The 15,972-nt window shown below is 41.1% G+C and overlaps 2 protein-coding genes across 2 annotated transcripts in view; one reads left to right on the top strand and one right to left on the bottom strand.

The window, feature by feature from the left end:
• Nucleotides 1-83, bottom strand: part of rasd2b (RASD family member 2b) — a 1,355-nt gene extending 1,272 nt beyond the window's left edge. The window contains exon 1 of the mRNA XM_053419297.1: nt 1-83. This exon is cut by the window's left edge and continues 536 nt beyond it. Coding sequence (XP_053275272.1) covers nt 1-83 — 83 coding nt within the window.
• Nucleotides 84-2,293: 2,210 nt separating this feature from the next.
• mycbpap (mycbp associated protein) lies at nt 2,294-15,709 on the top strand. Its single transcript, XM_053419011.1, has 19 exons — nt 2,294-2,433; nt 3,770-3,858; nt 3,996-4,107; nt 4,238-4,344; nt 4,423-4,606; nt 4,775-4,890; nt 5,030-5,180; nt 5,733-5,851; nt 8,368-8,495; nt 8,684-8,792; nt 9,547-9,739; nt 9,874-10,061; nt 10,163-10,309; nt 11,104-11,202; nt 11,561-11,697; nt 11,797-11,924; nt 11,995-12,125; nt 13,732-13,905; nt 15,522-15,709. The coding sequence occupies exons 1-19, from the start codon at nt 2,391-2,393 to the stop codon at nt 15,588-15,590; spliced, it is 2,424 nt and encodes an 807-aa protein (XP_053274986.1). The 5' UTR covers nt 2,294-2,390; the 3' UTR covers nt 15,591-15,709.
• Nucleotides 15,710-15,972: the final 263 nt, after the last annotated feature.

Consider the following 15,972-nt stretch of genomic DNA (forward strand, 5'->3'; position numbering starts at 1 on the left):
GCACCTAAGGTGGAGCAGCTGAGCTGGTGCGCAGCAGGGCTCGGGCTGCTCTGTGAGCCGGTGGAGAGTCTGGTCATCTCCATCACTGTCGGATGGTTGACGCACAACAAAGTGGGCAGAAGTATGATCTGACGTTTTATAGACCTGCTCCTGCCTGGGTTTGGCGCGGAGGCGGATATCAGCTTCTTTATATAAGCTATCATCAGCCCCATCAGCTCCACCATTCTGATTGACAGAAGGGGTTGTGCTGATCTACAGAAGCACTTGTTTTGAACATGATTGATCTCAGTCATGTTTCTGAGACCCCTTGATATCTTTAACTTACCATTATGTTTCATCACAGATAATGTTACAGCCTATTATCATGTGCTATAATATATCTATCTATCTATCTATCTATCTATCTATCTATCTGTGTGTGTGTGTGTGTGTGTGTGTGTGTGTGTGTGTGTCAAACAGGTGAGTGGTGTGTGTGCATCACGTCTTGTATTTTATTAATATATTATGTATGTCTAATTGTTGCTCTTGTTTTGTTGATTTTGACGTTGTTTAAAAACAATATATATATATACAGGTGTATCATTACCAGAAAAACGAAAAAGGCTTTAGGTGCAATTGGAAAAAACGACTTTATCGTTAAATCAACAATTTGAAAATAAAATCACTAAATACATCAAATATATATGATTTAATGAAAATCAAATGTATTTATAGTTAGACCACCACATCCATACTGTAATATAATTTATATAATTAATTTACAAATTGATTATATACATTAAATCATTTACATTGACTTCAGTGCCATGAACATGTCTTCTGATCTGATATTGACCTCAACCATAAATAAATTGAAATAAATGTGTATATATACAGTAAATATATAAATGATAATGACTTGTGTGTGTGCGTGCGTGTGTGTATGCGTGTGTGTGTGTGTGTGCGTGAGTGTGTGTGCGTGTCAGATGGGCGTGGTCAGTGTGATGGGTGGGCCCTCAGATGAGATGATAGTATTATTATTGTATTGTTGTCATAATTAATATATAGATTTGAACAAATGTAAAAAAGTTAAGAAACATTGTTTGTCTATGCTCTGCTGTGTTCGTATGAATAGTAGCAAACTAAATGAATCACACTGATTTGTTTCACTCCAACACTAATTGATCAATGAATCCTGTATCTATATTCAGAAAGACAGAGGTAGATGTTACTGTACTATTTATTTTTATTCAAAAAGTTTAACATATTTACAACACATCATTAGATCATTTCAAATATGTACAAAGGGGGACAGGGGAGGGGTTTGTTTTGAGGAGTAGAAAAAGGGTGAGGGCGGGGGCTTCTCCACCTCTTCTCTCTCCTCCAGCTCATCTCGGCCTCCTCCTTTCTGTAGCTCAGTCCCATAGTTGGAGTTTTCTCCTGCTGCAGTTTCGTCTCCTTTCGGCACTGAAGCAAGCACCTTCTCGTTCTCGTTCTCCTTGTCCTTCTCCTTGTTGACCTCCACCTCACTGCTCCTTCTTGTCTCAGGTTCCTGGTGCAGGCTCCTGGTGCAGACTTGCTCAGATTTCAAAAACATCTCAGAGTTAATTTTTACTGTTTTAGATTCTTACTACTGGAGATCCTTGGGGAGTCTGCATCGCTGCTGCGCTGGCTTTCTCATTCTGCCTTTACAGCCAAGGAGTTTAGCTCATAGTAAATGATGCACGGAGGGAAATTGTAAGTACAGGTAGTTACAGAATCTGTAGTTGTTAATGATTGTTACCTGCTTAAATTTAGGTTTACTTGAGGCAAATGAAAGGGAATATTGTAATGAGCTATGTTAACACTAAGCTAGCTAGCTAGCTATTTTGTTAGAAAATGTCTCCAGTGAGCAAGAGTGTGAACGAGCAAATTTGAAATGTAAGAAATAACTATCGACAGCTCTCTATTCTTTGCATTACTATCTATCTCTAGTATTTTAAAACAATAATATCAGTGCCTATAGAATGTTGTTGTTTATAATCAGTTCATATTTGTGTTGTCAAATATCACAACGACCCTGAAATTCTGTCTCTTCTGTTATCTTATACTGAATGAATGCAAGCAAAGATACAGAGAGAAATCACACTCTTTCTTATTGAACCAATCTATGAACTTTATGAAACATGGATATCCGCAGCCCCAAATGAGCCCAAAAAAATTGGTGCGCAAACATTCAGCATCCTAGAAATCCTAGAAACGCCCCTGTATATATATATATATATATATATATAAAGGTCTCTGTCTCCCTAGCGGCACCATGGTTTGGCCCGTTGCCATGGTTACGAGTGGAGCAAACTTCCCCGGGCTGAGTTAGCTTGGTTAGCATTGCTACACTTCAGCTGTGAGTTTAGCTTCAAGACTCAGATCAAATGAACCGCGAGAAGACGGAGTTCCGACCTTCGAGTCACTCAGGTCAGCTACAAGCGTCTGTGTCCGTCTCCCACTGTCCGTCCCTGTCCCTGCTGCTTCTACCCGAAGCTCTAGCTTGTGTCTGTAGCTTCGACAGACACACGTTAAAGTCGTGGCAGCGGCAGCTTGTAGAGGCAGCTGTCAGTTGTCTCAGCTGCCACCTTGTTTGAGGGCAACTAGCTGTTTGTGACTTACTCATACTTAGTTTATGAATGTTTATCAGCCTGTCACTGTTCTGAGCGTCAACAACAATTGATCTGAATTTCTCCACCTGTTTTGTGAAACATGCTCATGTGTATGGCTGATTTATTATATTCACATTAGCACCGATTCTGCTTTGAATCGGTGCTCTGCCTGTGTTTTGTGTCATTGAAGAGTAACTTGAAATAAGTATGTGTTTGGAGAACATCTGCCCCAAGATCATTTTTGGCAACAGTGACAGCTGCCTCCAAAACAGTTTGACATCAGAGGCAGCTGTCTCTTAAACAGTGTAGTATCATAGGCTGCTGCTTTCACATTTCACTGGCAGTTTCTCTTGACACCGGATGCCATAATTTGAGCCTGGCCTTACGGCAATAATAATCAGAGATAGTTGGATAAAGAGAAATGAACAGAATTGCGTAACCTTGTCACTGTTCCGTGGTAATCTTCTTTTCTCTGAATGTGTGTGTAGTAGAAGCTCACTTCACTTTTTTAAATGGTGAAATCAGGGGATCACTGTTGGGCAACATCATTCATTATAATCTAGATAGACAGATAGATAGATGGACACTTTATTAATCCCGTTGGAAATTTAGATCATCCAGTAGCTTATACACTTATACACTTATACACCTGACCGACATACATACATAAATCACATATACATATTACAGTTACAGGAATGGGTCTGAGCCTATGGTACATGATGCAGTGATGTGATTGTGTCAGTGTCCAGCAGGAAAGTGTTCTTGTGCTGCTGGAGTGCATAGTATAAGAATATATATATATATAAACAACAACAACAACAAAATATATATATAATTATATAAATATATAAGAATATGTAAGTGGTAAAGTCTGTCCATGGGGCTAGTAAAGCCAGTAAAGGGATGGACAGTGGGTTGGTATATAATGACTGTGTGGCGTTATGAAGCTGAATGGCCCTGGGGACAAAGGACCTCCTCAGCCTGTCTGATGAGCATGACAGTGACAGGAGTCTGACACTGAATCTGTGTGTAGATATTACATGAAGAGGGATTACACTAAGTATTGTTGTAGTATTGTTGTGCCCACTTTAACAAACTTATTATTACTCTGATATTCTCACACTAGTGTCATATTCTTTCCTCTCCTCTAGAGAACAAGACTCTAACCAGTGTTGTGGGTGAGCGGTCCAGGAAGTCTTCTTCTCTCATGGATATCCAGGCTGAGGCCAGTCACCCACAGGTTAACACCACTTCATAAATTTTTTACATTTAACATTATTTTTTAAATCACTCTGTTCCCCAAATTGAATACAGTGTGTGGCACTTTCAGTTTAAAGCAAATGTACTGTGTAATTGAGTATATGATAATGTCTGCAGCTTCTTGTCCCAAAGCCACCCAAGGGCCAACAAAAACCAGTGCTCAGCTCATGTGTGGGTAAGATGCATCCAGAGAAGCTGGACACTGACTCCCAGTCTCTGTGGTACTCAGGTAAGTTGTATTCCTTTGACATACAGAGTAGTACCCATGGAACAATTTCCTGTTTCTAAAAGAAATGTTCTGATTGTAATATGCGTCTTGGAAGCTAAAGTTACTTTCTTTCTTTTCCTGTGCTTTCAAGGAGTGGAGGGGCTTCAGTTTGATGATCAAGGGAGGGTTCTTCCACACAGCATCCTGGGTAGCTTAGAAGATTTCAGAAGTTATCTGGAGACTAAAGGGGAGACGGAGGTAAATTCAGATGAAATTTACTTTGCTCTAAATCTGTGAACCAACTAATATAATATAAATTGATTGACTCCTTTCCAGTTGGTGGAGCAAGTACCAAATTCCCAGAGAGATGCTTCATATGAGATCCCAGGGAGGCTTCACTGTGAGGCTGTGGAGAAAGGGCCTGAGCTCCCTTCAGACCAGAGGAACATCCAGGGTAATGCCCTGCAGAATTGGCAAACACATATGACGCAGCGCAGGCGACAGCAGCACCGTTTATCTGGTGAGTTGATTTGAGAGCAGTTATCGTATCATTATTGCAGCTTAAACCAGAGTACAACTGCAGGTTTTTCTTTTGTAGCAAATTAAAGAACAGCATATTGTTGAACGGTGCCTTATGCTTGTCCATCAACCACTCTGTTTATCTGCTGCTCTTCTCCACTCCGTCAAGACTTGCTCCACAGACCAGTCAAGACGTTACTGATGAACCAGGACCACCATTTCAGAGAAACTCAGGAGCAAAAGGAGTTTCTAACCCAAGTCATGCCATTCATCCACTCTGGATATGTATGAAATACATTTGCCTCTGCTCTTTTACTGTAACTTTAGCCATCTGTCACACACACGTTGTGGTTCTCTTCTTTCTAAACCCACTAAAGCTCAGTTACCATGTTCTTCCTCACCCATTTGGACTTGTTTGTTTTAGGGTTATCGCGTGGGGAGTGAGTTCTGGACTCTCCCCCAGCATTATGGGGACGAAATGAGCGGCATCACAGCCACTCTGACTCAGACAGAGAGGGGCAGACGGGAACCTGTCACACGTATTGGACAACCAAGCGGCATACAACAGGAAACGGGTGGGCCACACACACAAACACACACACAGTCACCTGCACGTGTGTCCCAGTCTTTACCGACAGTGTCAACATCAACCCTCTTTCCCTAGTTGTGGATTCACCATGGGACATATTTGTGTCCCAGATAAAAAATGCTCCATAAATTTACCCTAAAGGTCTCCACCAACTACATGTGACCACTTTGAAACAGATTCAAATAAGATCTTCAAAGACGGGCGATGACAGGTTTTATCCAAACAAAAGAAGAAGAAGACACAGGTCTCTTTTTGGGAAGTTTCTTCAAATTTTGAGGGAGAGATGAGGAGCTAGAGCAGGTTGTCCACTAACCAGAATGTTGGTGGTTCGATCCCTGGCTTGAGCAATTGCAGCATATGGATTTGTGTTTGAGTGGGTGACTGGAAAAAACTGTACTTTAAACAACTATGAGTCATCATGAAGACTAAAGATCCCCCACATAACTACAGACGCTTTACACACACTCACATGCACACCTGCATTCAGCCACTCTAAGACTGACTGTATCCCTTCTGTGGGAACATTGTCATCCTCTAGGAATCCGATGTGCTAAGAATCCGCGTCCAGCCTCTCAGCCTTGGGAGCAGAGTGCGTACCTACAGGACCAGTACCAGGAGCTGGGGGAGCTTCTACAGGACATGGACCTTAAAAAGCCTGTAACACAAGTTTAATACATTTTCTTAACATTCAAATATTTATATCAATAGCATACAGCATCAAAAGTCCAATAACCCTGGGACTATTCAATAGATTCAGATAAAAATCTGGATCTATTGAAGTTCAATGTGGTTTTATTAGGGGGGCTGTTGGGCCTTGGCGGAAGTATGAACTCTCAGAACTGTTTTGTCTGTGGTTGTTAACATTTTGGCAAACTGGAACCCTAAGGAAATGAAAAAGTCGTTATGAGAGGCTCCTGTTTTTGATGTGATATTTCATGTTCAGACACTTATTACTGGATTTCTGAAATACTGAAGAAAACTTAAGGAATCCCAGGGATTTATTAAGATCCTTTTTTCTTCTGTGAGTTTGAAGCATCTTTACCTATCCCTTGTTTTAGATTGACACCGATGACATTTGACTGTTGTAGGTCGAGATTGTAATTTTTTTTGCATCAAAACCAACAGCTTCATACTCCTTGTCCAACCACACAGCCCACTGAGGCCGCTCACGCCCTCAGAACACTTAGTCTTTTCTAGCTGCCCATAAACAGTTTGTGTTCTCACAGACAGCCTGTGATCATCCAGCTTTGTGCACACTGTTCTGGGTTTTCTCTACAGGGAACAAACTACAGAACATTGTTAGACAAGCTTACGCACATGTACGCCCACACAAACACACACACAGGCACGTGCGTGTGGGTTGCGTTGGCGTATACACACACTGTATACACACACAGAACGTTCATATACTCTTGTACTATATTTCATGGCTTGAAAAATGTACATTTAGTCGCACACATGCATAATCAGACTAAAGAAGCCCTGCAGCTGTAAACACATAAACACACGGGCCTGTTCACATACATTCTGACATAGAGACGGTACAGTTATGAAATCTGGAGCGTGTGCAGTCATTGAGTAGCACGTTTGGACCAGTGGCATACTAGAGCCAAAGAAAAGGGACAGAAACCTGCCTCACTGCTGTCTCTGAATTACAATGACTTCATTAGCAGGGGAAGGTGGTTGTGGGATAAACACTTTAACACAAATAAACACAGATGTGCACCTCTTTGCAAAGTCAGTACCCATTTAATCCAGGTTACACACAAAGTAATAGATGTTGATTATGGAAAGGTTTATTCAAATTACGTCTTTTATTTTGTAACTTGATTTCCCGCCCTCTTTTGGTCTTTCAAACACACACGCCTGACCCAGTGAAATAACAGAAAATAGTTGCAGTGTGTTCTGTCGTCCTGATGGTAATGTGATGCCGAGGCAATTTTGGGTTATAAGTACTTTCCGTTACACAGAAAGAGATAGATCGTCCTGTCAGCAGTCGGCTCGTCCGTGGCTTTGTTACATTCGTGCTATTCTTGCAAAGAGAGAGAAAGACAGTGGGGGAAATGGAGGGTACACCAAAAGCCTTTTTCACAGTAGACATTTCGACTTGCCACAGTCAGAAAGACAAGGTGTTTTTTATCGGAAAGGTTTTCTTTGTTCGAGCCGTACAGTAAAAAAAAAAAAGCTTAATTAGACCAATAACAACCCTGACTTCTGATGGCTGAGTAATATTAATCATATTTAATACATTTTATTTCAAAGTGTCTTTCTAAACATCCAAGGACACCATCTAATGCATCACAAATAAACATACACAAAATTGTATTAAAACCAAGGCTAAAATCAGTTTAAGAGCTATGGGCCCCACACACTTTACATCGTATCTCAACACAAGAGTCACAAAAAGTAAAACCAATGTTCAAATCTAAATAGCCAGTGAGAGATAGGACCCAAGTAAACATGGCCCGAGGACCGCATTGAGAGCACACTGCTATTAATATATGTTTGTCATTGTGCTCACTGTGATCACAACAGCTTTTTTTTATTTTTATACTGAACTTAAAGAGGAGAGTTTTCAGTAAACAAATGTTTGAAACAACTAACATGGATGGAGTCAAAATGAAATACACGTCCATTACAAGATAGAGCTTGAAAGCAAGTGGGCATTTTCAAGAAGTAGACTGCGCTACATTAACGGTTCCTGGAAACATCAGCAACAGCTCTGTTCTTCTATCCATGAGTCCGGGTTAATATTTTGTTTTATTTACACCATGTTTTTCCTACTGTGACATGTCAAACCCTCTTCTGTTAAAAGGGCTTATTGTTAACTTAACTCTCTGTCCTTCCCACACAGTAAAATAGTGATAGTGCTCTGCTTGAAATACAGTTAGAATCAAGTAAAGAACAAATGTAAATGTTTCAGGATGAAGGGGATTGTAAGTACACCTAAGCTTTCACTTTGCCATTGGTAAGTGGACAGTGTGTTCCACTACTCCTCATCCTCTTATCAGCCGCCTTTCTGTGTGTGAGGGGACAGAACATTTATCTATTGAGACTGGAGTGAAGAGGATGTTGGGTATTACCTTTCCGTAATAGCAGCCACAATGTTGAAAGGAAGCATGCAGCTGACCTTGTTCTGGAAAACCAACCCCTCTGTGTCACTTTGATTACAGGACCTCAGCGGACTGGAGGTGATCGGCTTTAGCGAGCCATTCAGATCCGTCACGGTGTGTCGAAGTCCCTCACTGGAGAGGGAAGGAGAGAAGGAGAAGGAGCACAGGGAGGAGAAGAAGGAGAACCTGTAAGAAAAATAACCTACCCTTTTCTGATGATGTGATATTATCAAATCAAGCTTACAAAGCCGTCACTATTTCAAAAACACTAAGAAACACAATCAGTATTAATGATGTTAATTATTTGATGTTGCAATCTACTTATCAATCGAGTTAACTGCTCGATCAATTGTTTTTTGTTTCACGTCTTTAACAGTGAACCACTGGCACAGAGTGATGAAGCTCGGTCCGATGTTCTGCTCGGTCCTGCCTTGAGGTTCTGTGGCCAGCTTGCGACGTGGAGTGGAAACTCTGCCAATAACCAGGTACAGACTGGTCTTTACACAGTGAGCGGGTCTGTGTGTATATATTTCAGTTCAAACCATGACTACTGTGATCTCTCCAGTAGCGGTTTGGGCCTTTATTTACTTTGGTGGCAGATAGAACCAGGCTTTTATTTAATTTTCTTTATTTGCAAACTTAACAATTTCTCCATATTTATCTTTTTCCTTGGTCATTTTCCCCAGATCTACTTTTCCTGTTTTCTGCAACAATGTTAAGCCACCATGTCTACAATCAGCACAAATTATAAAAAATCCCTGCAGCCTTCCCTTTAGGCTTTCACTGCGAAACACAGAAAACTTTGGGAATGTTATAGGTTTTGTGGAAAGGATCTTAACATCGATCAGGAGCATGTCAAGAAAGACGCAACTAATATTAATCGTATCTACTGTTTCTATCTTATAATTTTGTGAAATATCTGTCCGTCTTTATTTTGCTTGCATATCTCGAGAACCTTTCATCTTATCTTCTTCAAAGTTGGAAAGTGCAGTGTCGAATTTGGTATGATTTGGACACATGACATGTTCAATATAAATAAACCCTGAAAAGGTGACAAGGTCTGTAGCAGCAGCGGCTAGGAAACATCAATGTATCTACAACAGATCTAGAACTGACACTGCACAAGTAAAATAACTTTTAAAATATCGTTTCTGACACTGCTTTTGAGCTTTTTCTATGAGTGCTGGCTTTGACCTCTTGTCTTTAGTCAACTTGTATTCTCCAACACTCATTGATCAGGGAGAAGTAGGAATCAGTACAACAATAATGTTTGAGGCCCTGACTGGAGAAAGACCCTCTTCTCATCTGGAGATGCACAATGAGGGCACCACGGCCATTTTCTACAGCTGGCAGCAGCTTCCCAGGCAGAACAGCTTTCCTAACCTGCGGCCACAAACAAAGAGTCGGCACTTCTACTTCAATTCCTCCTCCGGTACACACAAATTCAGACACCTGCCGCCACCACCCTTATGTCATACATTGTTTTCCAATGTATCAGCTTGTCACGACTTTCACCCAGTGCTGAGTCTGTCTTTCTGCTTTCATTTGCTTCCCCCTCCTATCCAGGCGTGATTCTTCCAGGTGACACCCAGCGTGTAGAGTTCATGTTCAAGTCAGAAAAGCCAGGAATCGATACGGAAGTGTGGCAGCTCAACACTCACCCTGTGCTGCTTGAAGGAGCCTCCATGCAGGTCACATTAAGGGGAGTGGCTCTTTACCAGGACAAAACCAAAGACCAAAGGAATTTCATTGAGGTAGTTTTAGAAATAAACTGAAAGTTAAAAAAGAAAGATAAATGCCACAAAGGTGTTCTGTAACAGAAACAAATATCGGTCTGTTGTGTGTTCATGAGCAGACAAGGTTGGAAAATACCGTCATGCTGAAAATGTGTCGGTCCATGGCGTGCAAGATGGTGAGTGAGGTCCGAACCCCAGAGAGACCCAGCTCTCCTGCAGAGCTCTACATCACTGAAGAGCAAAGGTTTCTAAACAGAAACCCAAAGGTAAATCCTACAGTTCAGACACAATATCCATCAAGAATTGAACACATTTCTTAGTGATCAGTGGAGTTCTGTGGTATTTGTTGCCATAAACATCCTCTTGAGGGCCTCAGCGGTGCTCATAAGAATTATTCTGTAATGGCTGTTCCTGTAGTTTATCTCAAGCTGTAGACACATTGCTCATCATGCATTAGTCAGCTCAATTTCATGTGCCAGTGACACAACAAACATTTTTCTCAGCAGAGTTTTTTTTTGTCAGTTAGAGATAATCAGTTAATGTAGCCATTTGTCATGTTGTTCTTTTTTGACTTTTTATTGTCTGTAGAAAAGTATCATAAGCCCATTCTCTCTTCCCTTAATTATCTTTTTGTCCCCATCCATTTACCACATCACAATAATATTTTTACCCGAATAATTCTTGGTAGTTCATTAACTAAACATAGATTCTAACTGCTAATAACTTCAATTAGTTTATTTTGACATGGCAGTATGTCACAAACCAGTCAGTCTGAAGCTGTATGAGCAGCCATCACACAGTGTGATACGAATGTTGTTCTAACTGGGTAAGTTGGGAGCATGATCAGCCTGATTGTCTAAAGAGCAGATAGATAAATAGAAGGACAAAGCATGTCGCTCTTAAAAGTTTCCTGAGCTAATTTCCTGAAGACATGGGAGCTAATGATTGGAAACATAACAGTGTAACCACACAAATACAATCTCTTTCTCATGTCATCCACTCATGAAGCATGACAATAATGTCTGTTGTATTCACATGTACACTCTATTCATGGTTTTAGTTGCAGTACCATCATCAGCCAGTTGAGGACCTAAAGAGACTGTGGGAAGAAGTCAATCCAGGACACAGCTGGGATCTCTCTGTTGATACTCTTCGACAGGTAGAGACAAAATAGCGAGTTGATTCAAGGATATAACGTCTTTAAATGCACTTTCCATACGATGTCATACCTATATGCTGAAATTAATATTTAACACATCAACACAATATATACACATTCTATGATAGAAAATGAGCAAGAAATAACATAGCATAAATAATATGAATACAGAAAGCCTTCCCTTTGTTGATTTCCTTTCTCTTCACAAAACACATTTATAAATTATACATTAATCAATAGCCATCATCATAACATAAATATGACTCAATAAGTTCATACTGTCACATAACTTTTTTTCTCCCAAAAATATGAACTCCATCTATGACCATAAATGCGTTCATTTGTTCCCGTACTTAAGGCGGTGCTGTCTCTGCCTGAACAAGAGTCATCTCAGGACACCCGAGTCAAAAACTTGGCACAGCTTAACTCTGTGCTTCTGCAGCTTTCTGAACCCACTGAACTGAATCACCGCCTTCTAACATCAGCAGCAATAGGGTGAGGAATAAACCCATGTGAGTCATGAAGCATCTCTTTCATGGCATCCCACACTGGTACTGTATCATGTGTTATGGTGGTGTGTGGTGCCCCCTGTAGACAGCAGCTGTGGAGGAGACTCTTGGACTCAATAGAAGGTGAGGCCATGTGCCTCAAAAAGCAGCTGGGCCTCTGCAAGACACAAACACTGGAGGATAAACCGGAGGAATCGCTCCTCTCTGATGCTGGTGAGACTCGCCCACTTTAGCTCAGACATATAGTGAATTCCTGCAGTTTAATACTGTTACTCCATCACAGATGCCGATGATATGAGCAAAGATGGGAAGAGTGAGAAAAAGGGAGGAGCAGCTGCGAAGGAAAAGAGGAGAGAGACGAGATCCAGAGCAAATGAAGGCACCAGGTCACCAACATCTGAAAAAGCAGGGGAGGTGAGAGGAAAACATTTATGCGTGTATGTCCAGCCGCCTAGCCTTCATCTTTATATAGTTACAAGACATGATCAAAACGTATATATATACATATACATATATAATAGTATAAAACTATTTAGTTTAGTACTGTGATTGTACATACCTAATATGCATGCCTAATGAAACAATGCAGCATACATCCTCATACAATCCTTCTGTGCCACTTCATTTTATTATTTACGTTTTATTTTATTGCCTATTTTATTATATTTTATACTTTCACATGTTTGCATATCTACCTTCCTCTGACCATCTGCTGCTGTGAATTTCCCCAGCATGGGATCAATAAGGTTAATCCTATCTTATCTTCATCAACACAGAGATGGAAAAATATCAAATTTATTCCACTCAGTGGCAGCAGTTTGACTTTATTTCATGTTAATTAGTAGTATGCATGAAGTATGAAGAAATGACAACCTGAGCTGCCTCTCAGTTGATCCAACCATGACTCACCTGCACTACTTCAAACAAGTTGTCGGTTCATCGTTCACTTATCTGCTGTCTTCACACAACTCGTCCACCTACGGCCTCAAAGATCTGCAATATTGTTACATATTCTGTAAACTAGTTTTCAGAATTCTTTTCTAAAATATGCCCAGATTAGATTTACAGTATTAAAGCCGCCATTTGTCATTCAGTCATTCCACTAAATATACAACAATATCCAAGAGGCTCTCTAATCCAGTGTTTTTCCCCCAGAGAAGTCATCATAGTTGCTATATTTGTCTTTTTGCAATGTGACGACTCAGATGAGACAACAAGCAACCAGATGCCACTTAGCAACCATTCATTTGAATCCAGATGATTGTTTCCGCACAGTCACCATGCACCCGTCCTCATTATACCCAGCTACTTTGCATCATTCTGATCACATTTAAGCCATTCCTTGTTTGCTGTTAGCTTTATAGCTTTGAGCAAAGCCAAACATTATTGAAAAGATTTAGTTAATTGGCCCTTGTTCAAGCATATTGTCTACTTCTCCTATTCTGGGATTAATAAAGGATGAAGGGGCCATTTTATTAAAAGAAAGAATACTAGCAGGGCAGGGACCAATCAGATTTCAGCTGAGGCCAGGATCCGCCCCTGCCAGGACCTTCCATCTCTCTTAAAATCGTTCATGTCTGAACAGTGAGCCATTCAGAATATATCACAATCCTTTCTGTGTAGTTTGCTGAGAGATTGTTTCCTCCGTGTGTCGCTTGAACGTTGAATCATAGGTCAGCTACATCCTATTACTCACAGAGCCCCATCGTTACAGAACACGGTGTGAAAATGTGCACCTGGTCTCCAAATGTGCACCCAGGGTGTGAATTAATAGGACCTGGACTGGTCCCCACCATCTGTCCCCCCCCCCCCCCCCACACACACACACACCTAGCTAATACACTACAGTATCACACACCATCAAATATGTGGGAGGTAGTTTTCATCACGCAAGATGCACACCAACACTCAGCAACCAACTCACTTTGGTCACTTGATCATCCTGCACGCTCAATACAAAACGTCATGATCATTCTCCAGTAAACTAAATGTCCCCTGTCTGTCTATGTCGTGTGCAAAGGAGAGCAAAAAGAAGGGGAAAAGAAGAGATGAATTGGGAAAGCGCAGCAAGGAAAAGCAAGGGAAGGATCCTGTCCCACTGCCGGAAACCAGTCCAGAAAGCAACATCCAGGAACTTCCTGTTGAAGTGGAGCAGAGGATGATGAAGATTTACAAAAAGCTCCTGCACAAAAAGGTCAGTCCTTCAATCATTTGTGAATTAATGATCTAATAATAATATTTTAAAGGGGCACTCCAATCAATTTACACAGTTAAATCCAGTTTAATCATCATGAGGACACAACTGCTGCTCTGACGTTTTAAACAGATCACCTGGCTGAGAGTCGCACATTTATTCAAACTCTCCTACATCTGCCAAGCTCCGCACCGGACCCATGACCCACAATTATCTCAAAGCCAAATCTGTAAACATTAACACATGTCCCACAAGCAGACCCGTCACTCGGGTTTAAACACACATGTTACATGAACAGTCACTCACATCAAATTGGTTACGAAATCCTTGTAGCAGCACCTGTATTCCTGAGCCTGTTCCTCAGTGACAACGTGTCCAGCCCATCGCTTTCAACAGCTAATACTTTTCACCACTGGCTATTTTTGTCTTGTCTGGTTATTTAGGAGGTTGGGTAGCAGCTCAGCCAATACTGTGGATGAAAAGTCAGAATCTGCTGTAATGTTGACCCTTATTCTTTTATTTAATGGAAGACACCATCTGGTTTCAATGAGGGAAAAGTAGGGTTCGTGGTTTTGGGAGGTCGAACCAAACAGAGATTTAAAGTGGGGATATCTAGTTTTGCCATTTTTCATTGTCCAGTGAGTCAAACGCAGTTGCATTCGGGGAAATGTAGGAGTCTGTGTTTGGAGCTTTAGTCTTACTAGGTTGTATGTTTTTGCTTCTGCTGCACTTTTTTTTTCTAAATGCCTCAAGTGAATCGTCCTCCATCTTTATGGATAATTCACAGAAGGACCAGTGGTGTCCATACTCCAATGTATCTCATGTAGGGCTGCGAAGGGGCGGAAAATTTCCGGTAAATAAAAAATTAAAATAATAAATAATACGCAAATTAAGCACTTAGTAATAAAAACATCATTCAAACCTCTATTTTAAAGATGTATGGAATGCAGCACACGCTGCACGTTGAATTCAACCCTCCACTGTGCATTCTTCCATCACATGCACAGATAATTCCCAGCATCCTGCACACTACAGCAGGGCTATTGAGGCCTGCTGTAGTGTGCAGGACTAGTCAGGTAAGTTTAGATGATATTACTGGAGAAAATATATTAGCATGCTGATTGAGGATTGTTCATCTGTTCATCTAGCCTATCTAGGCAGTCGGTTTGCTATTTCTATTCATTTATCCATCAATTGTAAAATATTTTTACAGACGATACCAATTGTTGGCTAACTATTTATATCTCTGGCATTGCATTAGTGTTTTTTTACAAGCTTTTTTCTCATCTTATTCTACAGAACAATGCCACGTGCACATTTCAGCCCAGCCAATGTAGAAGGAAAAGCTGTGTACATTTGCAAATACTGCGCAAAGACCTATGTTAAGAATGACACCAAGATGCAGAAGCATATAGTCAATTGCCCAAAGTTTCCTCAGGGCTCAAATCAGCCTGTGACAAAACAACATGTTTATATTTATGTCTGTATATGACAAGGCAAATACAGTTAGTATAAATTACCCACAAAATGTCCAGCTTATTCCTGTTAGGGTTAGCTTTGAATATTCCCGGAATTTTGCAACCCTAATCTCATGTATGAATCTATCTACCTGGCAGGTTTATGCTCTGATGGAAGACCTGGTGGACACAATGTGCGACCTGATGGATGATGGCAATGAATCATAGGAGCTCTACTGAATATAATCAACCCGTTGTGATGACATATGTCATATGTGATTCCCAAATCTCTCTCTCTCTCTCGTTACACTTTGATCTCTTTTGAAATCAATAAAGGTTTTTTATCGTCCTGGCTCAGTGGGGATGTGTCACACTCACTCTGTCTCATTCACTGCCTCACACTCACATCAGCGAGATGATAGTAGGTTGTTGTCAGTGCCGCTGACTCTGCAGATGACGCGCCCCCTGTCCCCGCCCTGCTCTTTACGCTGCTGTGTTGTGCGCGCCCGGTGTGCCGGGGCCGCTGTACGCGTGTGTGACAGGGGGCAGCCTGAGTGAGAGAGGGAGCGAGCGAGCCGTGCGCTGTGGATGATCCTCGTCCTATGCGGAT

Source organism: Pleuronectes platessa, chromosome 3 (assembly GCF_947347685.1).
Source record: "Pleuronectes platessa chromosome 3, fPlePla1.1, whole genome shotgun sequence".
Lineage (NCBI taxonomy): Eukaryota > Metazoa > Chordata > Actinopteri > Pleuronectiformes > Pleuronectidae > Pleuronectes > Pleuronectes platessa.